The 16971-nt window shown below is 45.8% G+C and overlaps 1 protein-coding gene across 2 annotated transcripts; it reads left to right on the forward strand.

The window, feature by feature from the left end:
- The first annotated feature begins 497 nt into the window (after positions 1 to 497).
- zbtb44 (zinc finger and BTB domain containing 44) lies at positions 498 to 9887 on the forward strand. 2 transcript variants are annotated; one of them, XM_072454257.1, is made up of 6 exons: positions 498 to 772; positions 2819 to 3900; positions 4363 to 4447; positions 4685 to 4836; positions 5150 to 5450; positions 6774 to 9887. In XM_072454257.1, exons 2-6 carry the CDS (start codon positions 2853 to 2855, stop codon positions 7150 to 7152), a joined length of 1965 nt encoding a protein of 654 aa, XP_072310358.1. In that variant the 5' UTR covers positions 498 to 772; positions 2819 to 2852; the 3' UTR covers positions 7153 to 9887. The 2 variants fall into 2 exon arrangements, with proteins under 2 accessions (XP_072310358.1, XP_072310367.1); XM_072454266.1 differs by having other exon boundaries at positions 5150 to 5233; positions 6774 to 7074.
- Positions 9888 to 16971: the final 7084 nt, after the last annotated feature.

The following is a 16971-nucleotide window of genomic DNA, read 5'->3' on the forward strand; positions in this document are numbered from 1 at the left end:
AATCCAATGATTCAATACATTTGTTATGGATGCAGCTTTTGTTATTTTTTTATTTTATTTATTAAAAAATCTCATCATAATAATAAAATGGGAAAATCAAGATTTTATATGGACTCGTTTGATTGAAATTGGCTGAAGATAATCAATAGCATAATCTTACAATAACCTAAGCTATTATGGCAGCAGAAGAAAACATCATCATACCCATTTTATTTCTTTATAAGTGTCTATTTTAATAAGCCTTCAGCCAACTCTCCCAATAATTAAAATATGTGGGAATATCATCACAAATCATAAACAGGACAGAATTGAGCTGTGTAGCCTAGTATTGGATTATTAGTATTATCACATTAATTATAGCCCGAGTTGTGACCATCGAAATAAAACACATCATATTTGTCCTGACTGCAACCCCAGATGCTGGATAAAGTTGACAATTTACACTGACAAAAGGACATTATGTTAGTGAACTTCCTGTCTCTTACAGTAGGTACAGTTGGAGATGCGCGGTGCATTGTGGGGATCTACGGCGCAGAGACAACAGGACGCACAAAGGGATGGAAACGGCACTTTTACACCGCCTAACGCTCGCTTAATGTGATGTGAATCCATGCGACAGTTGGTTTGGTGGCGGCGTTTGACGGCTGGGAGCCTGAAAGTGGCCAAAAGGCGCAGGACAGCGGCAGAAGGCAGCGCTGTCTCCGACCGCCGCTGCTTTGTGTGGGCTCAGCATCCCCGGGCCCCTGCGTCTGCACGGGCCTGACCCAGGAAGGTACATGTCTGCGTTTTAGCTGCCAACGCCTGTCCATAAACTTTGATCCGGTTGTGTTATTATCGCGGGTCGGACGGGGGTAAATGGACACTGTAAAGAGCAGTGCGGTGCGAGTTGAGGCGACGGGCTGCTGGCTAACAGTATTAGCTATGTGCGTCATTTGGTTCGTCAAGTTTGCCAAAGTTATACGGAAATGTAAGTTCAAAATAAAAGCCGATGATAACTACACGTTTCTTTTCGTGCGCATACGTAAAAACACCATCTGCCAACATGTTAGGATTAGTCTATTTAGTTTGACAAGCTGTAGAATATAATACATTTAACAATCAAGTGGTTTGGGTTTGAATGAAAGATGTGTTTGATCTTACTTTGTAATTTACGTGTTATTTCAAGAAGAGAAGCACTCCCTAAAGGTTACGAATAGGCATGTAATACTTTAGAATTTAAGGATTGTGGCATTATCATTATGCTTTAATGGAATATGAGCTTATCTTGTGTTTTGAAAATGTGGACATGCATACCACACTTATAGCTAGACTATGACCATGTTAGAGTCATTAGCCTCTAATACATCCGAATTTAAATAATATTGTGAATGTTGTTTTTAAGATATGCAACATTTGAATATCAATTATAGCCTATTCTATAGTTTTGTTTTTTTAAAGCTATAAAAAGACCTATATATAAACATTGTAAACCTTTTATTTCTGTACTTTTGTGCATTATATTATTTTTTACAGAAATTTCACATTTGTCTGATAATTCAACCTCAACTAATACGTTTAGAGACAAAACACAATAACCATCGTTATTGGGACACTCCCAACAAAATATTGCGCACCCTTAGTCTACAATACTGTAGATTTGTTTACTTTATGTCATGCTAAAACATGTTTATTGAGGAGACTGCTCACAGATAGAGATGGATAGAAATACAATATGGAATAGTAGATTTAAGCATTTGTTGTTTATATGAAAAGTGGTTTCTGACATGAGAGATTGCTGCTTTAAAAGGCTCCCTCTTTAGTCCTAATAGTGTTGTAGTCTTCCACAGCTCAGCATGGACACAGCCTGGAGCATTTTCCTTTGCTCTGTGTGCAACAGCTCTCCCCGCGTGAGCCCCTTCACTTCAGCCTTTGTTTGATGGAAAATCTCATGCCTCAGAGAATCCACATGTCTCACAGACAGCTGCTGATCATCCTGTAGTGCACTGGCCTCTTCTCTGATCTGGACTCTATCTGTGTGCATCTGCTTTGATTGGCCTGGCCTTACATAACTTGGCATTTTGTCCTTGGTTCACTCCATCCAACCACACGTCTTCACCTGCACCAGACTATCTACAACAAGAAACACGAGAATATAACTACTTTATGGAGGGCTTTCAGTGTTATTAGATTACTCTTGAAAGGTTGACTTCCACCCCATATTGATAATAAATGAACAAAAATATATTGATTGGCTTCAATTGTCTTGTTTACATTTAGATGTTCTGCTTACTGGAAAAAAACTACAATCATTGTTATTTAGTCTACTAAATCTAAGGTGTGTGTGTGTGTGTGTGTCTGTCTGTCTGTCTGTCTGTGTCTGTCTGTCTGTCTGTCTGTCTGTCTGTGTCTGTCTGTCTGTCTGTCTGTCTGTCTGTCTGTCTGTGTGTGTGTGTGTGTGTGTGTGCGTGCGTGTGTGTGTGTAACATATTATATATATATATATATATATATATATATATATATATATAAATATAATTATATATGTTATATATAAATAATATGTATACCAGATATATATAATATATATGTATATATATGTATACATATATATACAGGTTGTAGAAAAAGGTTCAGTTGTAGTCATCTGGACACTTTTGGAAAAACAAGACGTTTCCACTCTCTTTATCTGCAGATCTGCTCTGAGAACTCGGATACTTTAGCTACGAGCCCTGCTCACTGGGCAGAAGCTCCTTAAGCAAAAATACAAATTGAATCTTGAGTCTGGTTGTTATTTGTTAAAGCCTTTCAATAGTCATTGTTTATTTGTTTCTCTTCACAGCACTCTTTTTTTCCTGTACGATCCTGACTGCAGCATGGGGGCCAAGACCTTCACCCACACCTCGATCTCCCACAGTCAGGAGATGTTGGACAAACTCAATGCTTTGCGCAGCGAGGGGCACTTGTGTGATGTCACCATCCGGGTTCAGGATAAGCTCTTCCTCGCACACAAGGTGGTCCTGGCCTGCTGCAGTGACTTCTTCCGCTCCAAACTGGTGGGACGTTCAGAGGAGGACAAGTTTGTGTTGGACCTTCATCATGTCACAGTCAGTGGCTTTGCTCCGCTCCTGGAGTATGCCTACACGTCCACTCTCTCCATCAGCACAGAGAACATTATTGATGTACTGGCCGCTGCGAGCTACATGCAGATGTTTGCCGTGGCCAGCACATGCTCGGAGTTCATGAAGTCCAGTATTCTGTGGGGCCCGAGCAGCAACAACGGCCTTGGTGCAGATAAGCAGCATGAGTCCATCCCAGAGAGTGGTTCCTCTCACTGCACGCTCACGCCTCTGGACGGCAGCGTGTCACCCGTATCTTCAGACTGCAGTGTAATGGAGAGGAATGTACCGGTGTGTCGTGAATCACGGCGAAAACGCAAGACCTTTGCAACTATGGCATCACCTGAGAGCCCGCTCAAATGCACTACACAAATGGTGGTCACGTCTCCTCAGATCACAAATCCGTCGCCTTCTTTCTCGGACAATGCGACTCAGCCCGTGGAGTCCTCTCTGGCCTTTCCATGGACTTTTCCTTTCGGGATTGATCGCAGGTTCCACTCGGACAAGTCCAAACTGTCAGAGAGCCCTCGCTGTTTGGACCAGGGGGCTGCTGGGACCTCTGAGGTGGTGAGCCGCCGTCTCAGTGACTTCCTGTCATGCGAGAGCTCCAAGGCCGTGTCGCCCCCGGTGCCTGCGGAGGAGGATGAAGTCAGGGTGAAGGTGGAGCGTCTGAGTGATGAAGAGGCGCAGGAAGCTTCACAGGCGGTCAGTGCCTCCCAAAGCTCACTGAGCGACCAGCAGACCGTCCCGGGCAGCGAGCAGGTCCAAGAGGAGCTCCTGATCAGTCCACAGTCCTCCTCTATTGGTGAGACAACATCACTCTGGTACTGTATGACAATGAATACTGCATAAAGTGTTATTTGTAACTGTTGTAATTCAAAATGCATTATGGTACTTAAAATGCACCCTTAAATGCATTGCTTTAAGGCTTCAAATCAGATGGGACAGATGTTGTGAACCTGGCTCCAGATTTGTCACAGCAATCTTACAGTCTTGGAAAAGCATTCTCTTCCCTGAGACGTGGTCCGCATGTGCCTAACCCTGCCTTAAAGAGACTGAGATGGAAAGTTTTATTGTCGAGGCTTAAAAGCATTCTATTCCCTGCCATAAATACAAACATGGAAACATCAGTCATTTTTTCCTAAACACATGAGCAAGTTAAATAGTTTCCTTGAAAATGGACTTAGGCCTAATGAACTGTATTTGTATAAGCCTCTTCCAACACAACAGGATTTTGTTGAGACCGTCTTTTTCCCTCTTTGCTCAGGCTCCATGGACGAGGGCGTGTCAGAATCTCTGCCGTCAATGCAGGGCGCCTCAAATGCTGGCGGACACAATGAGGATGATGAAAGGTGTAGTTTTGAGTTTTGTTATAACTTGCGGCTACAATAAAAATATACAAACATAAACCTCAGCAAGTGCGTCACATCTATTTCCATTATAAATTCACACGACATCCCAATTAAATTTGACTTGAATGACTTGACACTTGCTTTTGGTTTAACTGACGCAGAATAGGTAGATTCACATTTCTATTCTGAAGTTTGTTTTGCAGAAAATGCACTAAAAGTGTTGTCTGTCTGTTTCAGGCTGGAGGGTATTCAGTATCCATACCATCTTTATATCAGTCCCTCGGCCAGACCGGGGACTAATGGTCCTGACAGACCTTTTCAGTGTCCCACGTGTGGAGTCCGATTCACTCGTATACAAAACCTTAAGCAGCACATGCTCATACATTCCGGTAGGTAAACCCACTTTAAAAGGCTTTGTGTTTAGCAATTCAAAGAAAAGAAGTAGCATTATTCAGTTTAATGAAGAGCCTTTTTGCTGCAACATTTGAAATGATAAATGTGTAAAATGTTGCTGCAGGGTTCTTTCCTGCTGCAGAGTCCTTTCCTGCACTTTGTAGACAGTTTAGGGGCGAGTCTAGGAAACTGTAATTTAGAAACCAGTGCCTCCGGAGTGATTTTTATGTGTCTGAAGCTCATATCCCAATCACAAACCGAGATGCTAAATTATAATGCAGCTCATCATTCATTGTCTCCTTCCTCCAGGCATTAAACCTTTCCAGTGTGATCGTTGTGGGAAAAAGTTCACACGGGCCTACTCCCTAAAGATGCATCGACTGAAGCACGAAGGTAAACGCTGTTTCCGGTGCCAGATTTGTAGCGCCACATTCACGTCCTTCGGTGAATATAAGCACCACATGAGGGTCTCCCGACACATAATCCGCAAGCCGCGGATTTACGAGTGCAAAACATGCGGCGCCATGTTCACCAACTCTGGCAATTTAATTGTACACCTGAGGAGTCTGAACCATGAAGCCTCCGAGCTAGCAAACTACTTCCAGAGCAGGTGAGGAGTCTGTGGGTACTGACCCCATTGTTCACTCAGATCTCACCTGGAAATCTAAACACTTAAGGGTTAAATGCAAAATAAAGTAATCAGGTCCACTTCAATTTGGGGTCTTTGGTCTACTTACCGTATTCTTCTCTTTTGTAATTGCATTCAAAAATATAAATGTATATTGTTTAGTTTCTTTTTAAATATATAAGTGACCAAAGTGAGTAAACACTGAAACACACATGTATATACAATATCAAAATATCTTGTTTGTTTGTTTTTCTCAGAGATTTTTCAGAACCAATTAGTGTGTTGTTTTGCTCGTGAAAGCCAGAACACAGTGTCTTTATAAAAGTGCGTTTTTCTTTCCCAGACTTTTCCACTTCTTAATCAACTCAAGCCCTCACAGGTCGGAGGACTCAAATGGGCCATTGACTCCTCAAACGTTTTATAGTAGAAGGTCTCCGTCTGAGATCATAACAGTGTGGAAAATTCTCTGGCAGTCCACTCCGTCTCTTGGTCCTATCCACAGCCCTCACATAAAGAGATGTTAACGACACTGTGCTTTTTTTAGAAAATGCTGATTTGCACAAGACTTTGTCTGATCAAGCTGAAGTCTTGTCCACATCAGAGTCATCCTCATATTTTTATCATAGAAATTAAGCCTATGTTCACACTGTTTAATCACTGCTGCTCATGGAAAAGACCGTTTGGAATGTTAAACATCAACAGCTTTTTAATAGGATTATGACCACAATCATTCCAGTTTATTATATTAGATGTTGTTCTTGTATCAAGGCGGCACTTTCTTTCTTGTTATTAACATATTTTTGTGCCACTATCTTAAAGACATTAAAGATAAAAGTTGTCGGTGCACTCTGTAACATTCCTGGTGGGAATCACCATGGAGCGGTTCTTCCTTTTACTGGAATGTCCCACAGTTTGGCATTAAACAATGAAATCTATTTATTCTATTTCAGCTGTTTTTATTGCTGTGAGCGGTCACTTCTGCACAGTGCACTTCCCCACTAGACCCGTAACTTGGTCTAGTGGGGTCTCCATGGCTATAGATACGTTAATGCCATACTGTGGGATATTCCATGCAAAGCAACAACACCTCCATCAATACCAGCAGGTGGCGGACCCCCAGCAGAAAAGTTGCGTAGTGCACCTAAAACACACTTAAGGTTTCTTTTGAATTTCTCACAGTAGCAACAACTTTATTTGCCACGCAGAAGTGAAGTGTATGTTTATGTTTTGTAGCTCTTTAGCATATTTTGATGCATTTCATATGCCCAAGCCTCTCTCGTGCTGACCCCGTGCTCCTGTCTGCAGTGATTTCCTCGTGCCCGACTACCTGAGCCAGGTGCAAGAGGAGGAGGAGGTGCTGGGAGTGCAGTATGACCCCCCCGTCCCCGTCTCGTACACCGGCAGCTCCAGCTCCGTGAACGCCCCGTCCTCCTCAGTGCACCTGCCCGTCATCTCACAGGTCTCCTCCTCCACCCACCACTGCGAGAGCTCCTCCGGCTTCCTCTCCCCGGAGCCCGCGGACCCGCTGGAAGCCCCACCCTCCCCCAAGACGCCCGCCGGCGACGCAGCGGGCATGACTGAGGAGGTCAAGGCCGAGCACAGTGCGGGTGGCTGTTCCCCCGAGGCTTTTGAGGAGGACCCGCCCGACCAGGCAAAGGAGCTGGCCCCCATCACCATCGAGTGATTCAAGTCTGCTATGTCTGCGCTCATGTCATGTGGGAATATGTTTCTACGAACGGAAAGGGTTGTCTGTATGTGGGCCACGTGTCGAGCGCACGTGACGCGCCCAGGAATGTGCCATCAACGCATTTTCCTTTTGACTTTTGAACACACAATGTATTTAAGTTCAACAGAGAATCATGTTTTTCCCTTTAATTTTTTTTAAGTATTAATAATGTAGCTGTAATTTAGAAGAGATTTTTTAAAGAGTGTTACTGATGCGTTCCCATATGACGTGAATGCCGTAGTTTTCTCGGTGGCTTAAACTCAAACATTGCCCTCGTTTTTGGAAAGTGCCTGATGCATCGTTTAACTAAGAGAAGAGGTCAAAGGAGATGGCGACCAGAGACAAGCTGAGCTGTAGAGACCCTGTGTTTGTAGTGGTGACGCTTGTCTGTTTGGGCTGAGACTGTGTTATTCCTTCAGTGCCATCTCTATAGGCAAACTGTTATACGTCTATAATATCTATACTACAATAGCTTGTACTGTAGTTTACTCTTTGAATGCTGTGCGTGTTGTGAAGTATGATTTGTCAGTGTGTATGTTCATATCTTTTATCAATAGTATGTAAATGTTAAAAACTTGAAACTATAAGAACAGAGTATTCATGTTTGTGTGGAGTAGTTTTCATCTTTCTAACATTAACATTCATGGCTCTAAATTCTAAACCATTCATGATTGTAATGTCACTGCTGTTTGTGTTTGGTGTATTTTATAATAGGAAAAATAACACAAAGAATGACATTTCTTCTATCATCCAAATGGGCTTCTCACATAGTTAATGTAGCATTTCATTCTATTTAAAGCTTTTAAAATGCTAGGATTTTAAATCTTTAAGCCGTGCCCCTTATTTTTCAGCTGGCCCAATCCCAGCATATGACAAGGTATCATATTGTCTTAATGATTGTCTGAGTTCAAAATGCCTACATCGCTTTTGAATACGTACACTATTTGATTTTCTTTGTTTTACCAAATCATGACTGAAGTGGTGCATCTGCAGTAGTGGCAGTAGCAGATGCTAGTAGATAGTAGGCCATCATATGGCCCATATTAGCTTTTGTATTTGTAATGCTTCCGAAGCAGTGGGATGAATGCTGGTACTGTGAGTTATATGACATTATTATAACATGAGCCGTAACCTCTGTTCACTCAAACATTTTTTGTCAAACAAAGTTTAGTGCCAAGATGGCAGCAGTTATTGTGCCTATGTCGTGAGCAGTCTGTTTGTTTTCTCCCTCTGTTACAGCAGAATTTTTACTTTGATACAAAGAGTTGAATGTAAATTATCGCTGTAATGAAGTGTCAAAAATACACTGACCAGTACAAATCGATAAGATTCAAGCGCATTTGTGTCACCCTGTGCCAGCTGATCTTTGACTTTCCATAGTGGTGCCATTTGCCCATTTACTGGGCACTAATCAAGGTTTTACCTGAAGGACCAAATGTTCTCTGATGGGATTTGCCGAGGCAATCAGTTATTGCACATGACATGCTAAATAAAAGAGATAATCAAACCAAGTGGTCCACACTATTGAGAAGGGTCCACTGAGTCGGCCCCACAACACTGTAAGATTTTGTGCAGTTCAGAGACTAGCCTTAGTACATGGAACTGAAACTCAACTTGCACACCATCTAAATTTTAAAACTTGTATTTTCCATTTGTACGCCATTCTCCTCCTCTGTTGTGTCTGTTTCAAAACAACTTTTTACAATGAAATGCTGCTGTTTGATGAAACGCAAAAGTGCCGAAAATATTTTTGTGAACCAATGGTGTGCAATAAATGGACAGGTGGTGTTTTTGAAGTCACTCTTTGGTCTTCGATATATATCTATATATCTATATATATAGTAAAAAAGTCTTATAAAAAGAAGAATGTATTTTGTGTCAAATGTGACTGAGGTGAATTAAAACCCATGAGTGATCTGTGAAACAGTCTTTTAGACCAAGTGACCTGTTTTATTCAGCTTTTGTGTTTATTTGGTTGTTGCATGTCCATATACTATATTTGTGTGCAGTCTTTATATACAGTCGATGTGTGCAGTGGAGAGCATGTCTTCAGTTGGCAATGTTTTGGTCAAGGCCTTCTTTGTTAATCCAAACTGCAGTGTCCAGCATGACCAGCTCTTTTCTGTATGTGCAATGTTTTAAACGATATTGATCCTGTCTGGGACATGCCTTTTATATACACTTGATGTTGTATACGTTTTCCAGTCCACATAAGAATAGTAGCCCACTTTAAGTACATAAAACAATATATATTTTTGGTGACTTTTGTATTCTGGTTGCTGTTTTATGGCATCTTTGGATATTCTTGTTAATGTGAATAGTTCGGGGGGCCTTGGTTGTCTTCACTTGTGTCTCTGCAGTGTACAAAACAATCATACTACAATGCATACTGCTGGACACCTGATTACTACCTGCTTTAAGGCAAATGTATTCTGCGTCAGTGAGTGTGTATCTCAGTAGAAGAGCCCGGATAGCGTTGCAGGCTGTTTATTGTACCAGAAGACCCTGTTTGGTGTTGAATGTTTAACTGCAGATATGTCCCTCACAGCTGGCTGTTCTGATCAGACCACTCTGTATATGGCAGTTTATGGTTGTTCTTAATCTTAACTAGTGTTCTGGCTTTGCTGTCCTGTTGTTACTGATAAAGACTTGTTTTGTAAAGTATAATATGTAAATAAAAGACAAAGTCTCAATACAGTAGAGTGATTTTTATAAACATGATTTACCAAAAAGTAAAACGATTATCAAGTCCAGTATCAGTTGTCGTTTTTTTTCATATTTCAAGGGGTCATTTTAGTAACAGTGGTTTATCTGTCCTGGAGAAAAAAACTATTAAGCAGATAATACAACAGCAAAATAGTTCAGCAGTTATTTTCTCAGGGTTATTTCATTAATTGCATTTTCCACTGTGGTTGAAACCTACTTAAGAAACCCTGACAACAGAAGAGGTATAAGAGTATACCTAAATCCACAATCTACCTATATTTACACAAAATATTTATATTTATTTGGAAGTAATTGTACCTTTAAGGTTGTGTTTACTTCTCTGGTGTTCTAGATGATTCCAGAGCCTGACATTGAGCTGTTTTAGACTCAAATGAAGACAGAAGACAGGTGTGTGCATAAAGTTAAGTGCTCTTGGTGCATGTATTAGGTCCATTACGGCTCACTTACATAATGATGGGCTATAACTAATTCCTTGTAAACTTTTACCACAGAGCCAAAAATGAGCTTGTGGATGCCGTAACGACGTGTTTACATTTGGGGCTTATCTGTCGGAGCGCGCAGCCTCCAGGGGGATTTCAAACAAACTGGATACAGCCGTTTGTGAGGCGGAGAGTGATAATGCTACACTAGGGCCGAGCTGCCAGGAAAAATAAAACAGCGCATGACTAATACGCATGTCATACATTCCCAATCAATGAAAGGGGTCGGATTCGATGGAATATTCCACAAATCGCACCCGAGCCAGATTCATTAGGCCTTTTGTATCGACTGAAAATAATACTTAGGCGTTTTAAAGTCACTGTTTGTAAAAGTGACCCGACGGAGGGCCTGGGCCACGTTAAGCGGCCATTTCTGCGGCTCAACTTGAACTTGAACACGTTCAGTCCCGTATTTTCCTAGAGCTGCAGACAGTGTTGACAGCTGTCTCTAAAAGGAGTGACTTGTCCACTGGTGCGGCTCTGCTCTCTGTCGACCGCAAGAACATCTAACGGCAGTGATAAAAGTCGAACCCCATCTCCCCGAACAGTCGGAACGCCGCTGTTGCCTAATTGGGTTTAATACAGTATCTTTCCACTGCAGCTCCAGAGGTGTAGAGCATCTGCACAAAGACAAAGAACATCCTGTCCTTTTAGACAAGTCTGCCGTGTCCTACCCATTCTCCATCAAAGTCACACCCATTATATTCAGCTCCATCATGATTAGGGACGTCAAGAATATTTGGTTGATCAATAATCAGGAATATTCAAGTCAAAAGGAATAGAAAAACTGTAGAAGCAAAATTAAGTTAATTCTGTTATTCAATATGGTTTATCTATACTCCAAAAATGTCAAATTAAATGTAAACTGTGGGGCGTTTTTTTTTAATCTGGCAGTTTATATCACATGAACTTTACTTTCCTTCACTTACCTTATCATTCACAAAGTTTGATTTCATAAACCAGTCACATATTAGAGGAATGGTAAAGCATTTCACCGTTGCTTATTGATCCTGATGTCATTTATCGTGACTAATCGCTCAATTGTGATGTTTCTTCTCACCGTAATCGTAACAGTAACATTTTTTATACCATAGTCAGTGTTTTTTGCAAGCGCCTGCACTTGACCCCCAGCGCCGTGCAGAGTGACACAGCAGTGCAGAGGTCCTTCTGGTGGTCTGGGAGGACTCGACGGAAACAGCACGCTGCAGTTGCTCGTGGTTTTACAGGTACAAACTCAAACAGAGATCAGAACGTTTGCAAAATGAGAACTTCACATGCAAAATCTAGACCCGAGCGCATTCCCCAAAGTGCTTAGTCCTTCGCATAAACCACCTCTCTCTGCTGCAGGAAATTAGAAGTGATCATCTGCTGTCCTATTGCCCACGCAAACATCCCACCTGCCAAACCAAAGCTACTCTTCTTTCACTTTTCATTAAATCCCATCTTGCACAACTGCAAATTGCCAGTTCCTCTTCTGGCGCCTTCAGCTCCAGAGTGACCCTGACACGTTTGCCAGTCAGCTCTTTATGGCTAATTGAAAATCATTATTAAACATTGGGCTTCTCCAGAGCCATGCTAAATATTTGTCACATTTCTACTGTCTGGCTGCGATTAGATAATTGGTGGGCTGTTTTCACTCTGTCTCCATCGTCTTATGCAAAACATCACCTTGTCAAACATTTACTCAAAGTACCTTCTTCCACAGGAGTCTTGTAGTCTCTGAAATGGTAAGTTTATTGTTCCTGTAGCAAAGGGACTGCTGGCCATATTGCATTAGGTTTGGTGCTCCCATCCTAAATCCAGGTTCCTGACGGTCAAAAGAAGCAGTTGAAGAATTCCAACATTGCGCACGCCACTGGTGGAAAGTACAAAAGTAACATTGCTGTACTAAATCTTTTTAGTTACAGTACTGGTACCTGCACTTTACTACAGTTGATATGTTTTACTTTACTGCATTTGAGAGCAGGTTTCTGTTTCTATTATTTTTTAACTGGAAGGTTGAAAGTCCATATGGTTTGAGGAGTTATTTTAACACGTTCAGGGGGACATTCTGCATAACTGTTTTGAGTTCAAGCTTCAAGAGTCTTGGCTTTGAGCAAACAAAAATATGCACACAAAATTGCTACCGTTGACCAAAGATCAGAACAATTCTTTAGACAATCTAAAAACAAAATTGATTGCATGCACACTTTAACAATTCTCAACATCTGTGTGAAATGATTTTACTTTTGACTCCATAAATAATTACAAATAAGTCGTTTTTGTATGTGCTTCTATTACTTTTACTGGTGTAATTTTATGGCACATGTATCAGTACTTTAAGTGAAGTAATAAAACTGAGTACTTCTTCCACCACTAGTGCTTTCACCCACTCAAACAGTAAAGAGAACCTTTTTCTAAACAACACAGAAAGGTCCTATGTCTGACAGTACTAAAGTCAAAGTATAAAAACAGCCTTTGCCTTTAGATTTAGATGTATTTATTAAAGACTGACTTGGCAGGAGACATTACATGCTAATCTTGAAACGTGTCTACCACAACATCAGTAAAGTCCTGATCTAGTCCAGGTTTAGTTTCTGTATTACTCCTGTTTCTGTCTGAATTTTGATCAAGTAAAAGTGCAAGTGAAAGTTACTTTGACTTTTTTTTGCTTTGTGACTCACAAAATGAATTGGTCATGTATGTCAACATAAAAAAAAGTTAGAACAAACCTCTTATTATAAACCTCCAGCTTGTTACTGCAACTTGAACAGAGAAAGACTACATGAAGCAACATCTTCCTTGGATTTGTATATTATCTTTATTTTTCAGAGACATTTTCTAAAAGCATCATGGATCAGTCCAATGTGTTACATAATAAAGTCAGCATGTCTTGGTCATGGTACTAAGTGGTTGCAACTTATTTCACCCTGGAGAGACAAAGAGACCACGAGAATGGACTGTTTAGCAAGCTTTATTTGCGAGTTATTTGGCGCTCAGACCCCGGCGGAAGACGTTGCAATCATGGGCACTCCATGATCTATTTGTATTAGGTGTCTCCCCCCGGAGCCTGGAGACTGGTGGTGGTAGATGTGAAGAGGAGGTAGAGGATGAGGGGAATGTAGAGGAGGAGCTGGGGAGGTGGTGGGTCGCAGTACGGTTTGAGCGGCCGAGCCATCTGCCTGAGCGCTTAAATACGACCGCCTGGGCGCTGATTGGGAGCAGGGAGGAGTCACTGGGAGCGTTGATTGGGGATGAGGAGCAGGTGCGAGGGCCATGGTGCAGACGCCCCCTGACCTTTCACCCTACTTCTTTGGCCAGGAAAAACTGCATAACCTCTTTGGGATAAGCGCAGAAACCTGGGAGAGTCCATGGTGAAGGAGGGATCTGACTCTCACAGACGGACAGGCGGGCGCCCGCTTGAGTGCGATGATGGCGCTGGGGAGAGGGGTCCTTCCATGGTGGCCTTGATGTAGGAAGGAGTTAGGTCTTCCAGGCTGAATTTACGCAGGCTTCATTTCACCCTGGAGAGACAGAGACCACGAGAATGGACTGTTTAGCAAGCTTTATTTGCGAGTTATTTGGCGCTCTAACCCCGGCGGAAGACGTTGCAATCATGGGCACTCCATGATCTATTTGTATTAGGTGTCTCCCCCCAAAAACCCAGGGTCTGAGCAGCTGTGTGCCAAGGTTATTACGGATACTCAGAAAGAACAGGACAGTAGATACTTAGAATAGAGTAGACTGGTCAGGCCACGAGGCTGCCATTGATCACGTGGTGGCCCGAGAGGGACGGATGCGTAGCGACGGGGAGAGTAGGGGGCGAAGCCCTGAAAACTATAAGCGTCTGAAATGGAGGCCTCTATTCACGGAGATGTGGTGAAGGACCGAGGACGGGAATATGAAGCGCCTGGAGTAGATAAGAAATGACGTGGACACGTGGAGAGCTAGAGGATGCGACTAAGGAACAGGTAATGAGAAAATATGAACCACCACCAGTATTTGTTGCGAGACGAGACTTACTCGAGATGCGAGGAGCGTTGAGCCACCAAAATTGGAGGCAGGTAGGGACGAACGTACGGGTATGGGCGAAAGGGACTGTCGCCCGAGTTGTTAGAGGACTGTGGAGGATATGCCCTGAGTGGCCGCGGATGTGGCGGCTCCTATTCTAAACCGGTGCCCGGTGAGACGGATTGCATTGGATCGATGTTACCTTCGGGTATTTCCGAAACCAGGGGGCTGCCTCTGGAGTTAGGAACGGCGGGGAATGAAGTGCGCCGTGGTTTGACCCGATTGGGAATTTACCCAATGCCCTGAGCCACGTGTGCGTGCTGTGATAATGCAGGGGCTTTACCTTGAAAGTTAAATTATAATAGAATTCTGATTCCCCCCAAAAACGAAGGAGGCGGCAGATGACAGAGTGGAGGTGCCGGCAGACGGCGGAGCGTGAACTGGAGAGCGCCGGCAGACGGCGGAGCGTGAACTGGAGAGCGCCGGCAGACGGCGGAGCGTGGACTGGAGAGCGCCGGCAGAAAGTAGACCTGAAAGCGCCGGCGGAACGGCAGAACGGAAACCTGGAAGCGCCGGCAGAACGGAAACCTAGAAGCGCCGGCAGAACGGAAACCTAGAAGCGCCGGCAGAACGGAAACCTAGAAGCGCCGGCAGAACGGAAACCTAGAAGCGCCGGTGGACGACAGAGCGTAGACCTGGAAAGAACGGCAGAATATAGAACTGAAAGCGCTGGCAGAACGGCAGCGCATGCACGCCGGGGCAGACGGCGGAGCGTGCACACAGTTGCGCGCACGCAGAGCGCCGGGCAGATGGCGGAGCATGCACGCGCGCGCGCGCAGGGCGCCGGGCAGACGGCGAAGCGTGCACACAATTGCGCGCGCGCGCGCGCAGGGCGCCGGGCAGACGGCGAAGCGTGCACACAATTGCGCGCGCAGGGCGCCGGGCAGACGGCGAAGCGTGCACGCAGTGCGCCGGAGCAGACGGCGAAGCCCGCACGCAGTGCGCCGGAGCAGACGGCGAAGCCCGCACGCAGTGCGCCGGAGCAGACGGCGAAGCCCGCACGCAGTGCGCCGGGGTAGACGGGAGAACATGGACCGACAGCGCCGGTAGACAGCAGAACGTGAACTGCGAACTCCGGTAGACGGCAGAAGGTGAACTGCGAACTCCGGTAGACGGCAGAAGGTGAACTGCAAACTCCGGTAGACGGCAGAAGGTGAACTGCAAACTCCGGTAGACGGCAGAAGGTGAACTGCAAACTCCGGTAGACGGCAGAAGGTGAACTGCAAACTCCGGTAGACGGCAGAAGGTGAACTGCGAGCGCCGGTAGAAGGTGAACTGCAAGCGCCGGTAGACAGCAGAAGGTGAACTGAGAGCGCCGGTAGACAGCAGAAGGTGAACTGAGAGCGCCGGCAGGCGGCAGAGCGTGGACTGAGAACGCCGGCAGGCGGCAGAGCGTGGACTGAGAACGCCGGCAGGCGGCAGAGCGTGGACTGAGAACGCCGGCAGGCGGCAGAGCGTGGACGAGAGCGCCGGCAGGCGGCAGAGCGTGGACGAGAGCGCCGGCAGGCGGCAGAGCGTGGACGAGAGCGCCGGCAGGCGGCAGAGCGTGGACGAGAGCGCCGGCAGGCGGCAGAGCGTGGACGAGAGCGCCGGCAGGCGGCAGAGCGTGGACTGAGAGCGCCGGCAGGCGGCAGAGCGTGGGCTGAGAGCGCCGGCAGGCGGCAGAGCGTGGGCTGAGAGCGCCGGCAGGCGGCAGAGCGTGGGCTGAGAGCGCCGGCAGGCGGCAGAGCGTGGGCTGAGAGCGCCGGCAGGCGGCAGAGCGTGGGCTGAGAGCGCCGGCAGGCGGCAGAGCGTGGGCTGAGAGCGCCGGCAGGCGGCAGAGCGTGGGCTGAGAGCGCCGGCAGGCGGCAGAGCGTGGGCTGAGAGCGCCGGCAGGCGGCAGAGCGTGGGCTGAGAGCGCCGGCAGGCGGCAGAGCGTGGGCTGAGAGCGCCGGCAGGCGGCAGAGCGTGGGCTGAGAGCGCCGGCAGGCGGCAGAGCGTGGGCTGAGAGCGCCGGCAGGCGGCAGAGCGTGGGCTGAGAGCGCCGGCAGGCGGCAGAGCGTGGGCTGAGAGCGCCGGCAGGCGGCAGAGCGTGGGCTGAGAGCGCCGGCAGGCGGCAGAGTGTAGACCTGAAAGCGCCGGCAGGCGGCAGAGCTGGAAGCACCGGCGGGCGGCAGGGCGTAGACCTGGAAGCGCCGGCAGGCGGCGGAGCGTAGGCCTGGAAGCGCCGGCAGGCGGCAGAACATGGGCTTAGAGTGCCGGTAGACGGCAGAACATGGGCTGAGAGTGCCGGTAGACGGCAGAACATGGGCTGAGAGTGCCGGTAGACAGCAGAACATGGGCTGAGAGTGCCGGTAGACGGCAGAACGTGCGGTAGGCCTTAGATTATAATAGAGTTTTAATACCCCCCAAACCAGAGGAGGCGGAGCGACCGTGTAAAAGCGCCGGGAGTCGGAGACGGAATGATTTGTCATGGAAAAATTAACGTTCCACTCGTGGAGGAGGCGGGACCGGAAGTGAGGTGGGGCCGACGCGTCGCCAA

This window comes from Eucyclogobius newberryi, unplaced genomic scaffold (genome assembly GCF_026437365.1).
Source record: "Eucyclogobius newberryi isolate DKJ021-1_F unplaced genomic scaffold, fEucNew1.0.hap1 SCAF_10, whole genome shotgun sequence".
In the NCBI taxonomy this organism is placed as follows: Eukaryota; Metazoa; Chordata; class Actinopteri; order Gobiiformes; family Gobiidae; genus Eucyclogobius; species Eucyclogobius newberryi.

What these genes read in the sequence shown, in the direction of transcription:
- zbtb44 (XM_072454257.1), top strand. Translation starts at nt 2,853, where the DNA reads ATGGGGGCCAAGACCTTCACCCACACCTCGATCTCCCACAGTCAGGAG. An exon ending in CACAATGAGGATGATGAAAG is followed by an intron (nt 4,448 to 4,684) that starts GTGTAGTTTTGA and finishes TGTCTGTTTCAG; the next exon opens with GCTGGAGGGTATTCAGTATC. An exon ending in GCAAACTACTTCCAGAGCAG is followed by an intron (nt 5,451 to 6,773) that starts GTGAGGAGTCTG and finishes TCCTGTCTGCAG; the next exon opens with TGATTTCCTCGTGCCCGACT.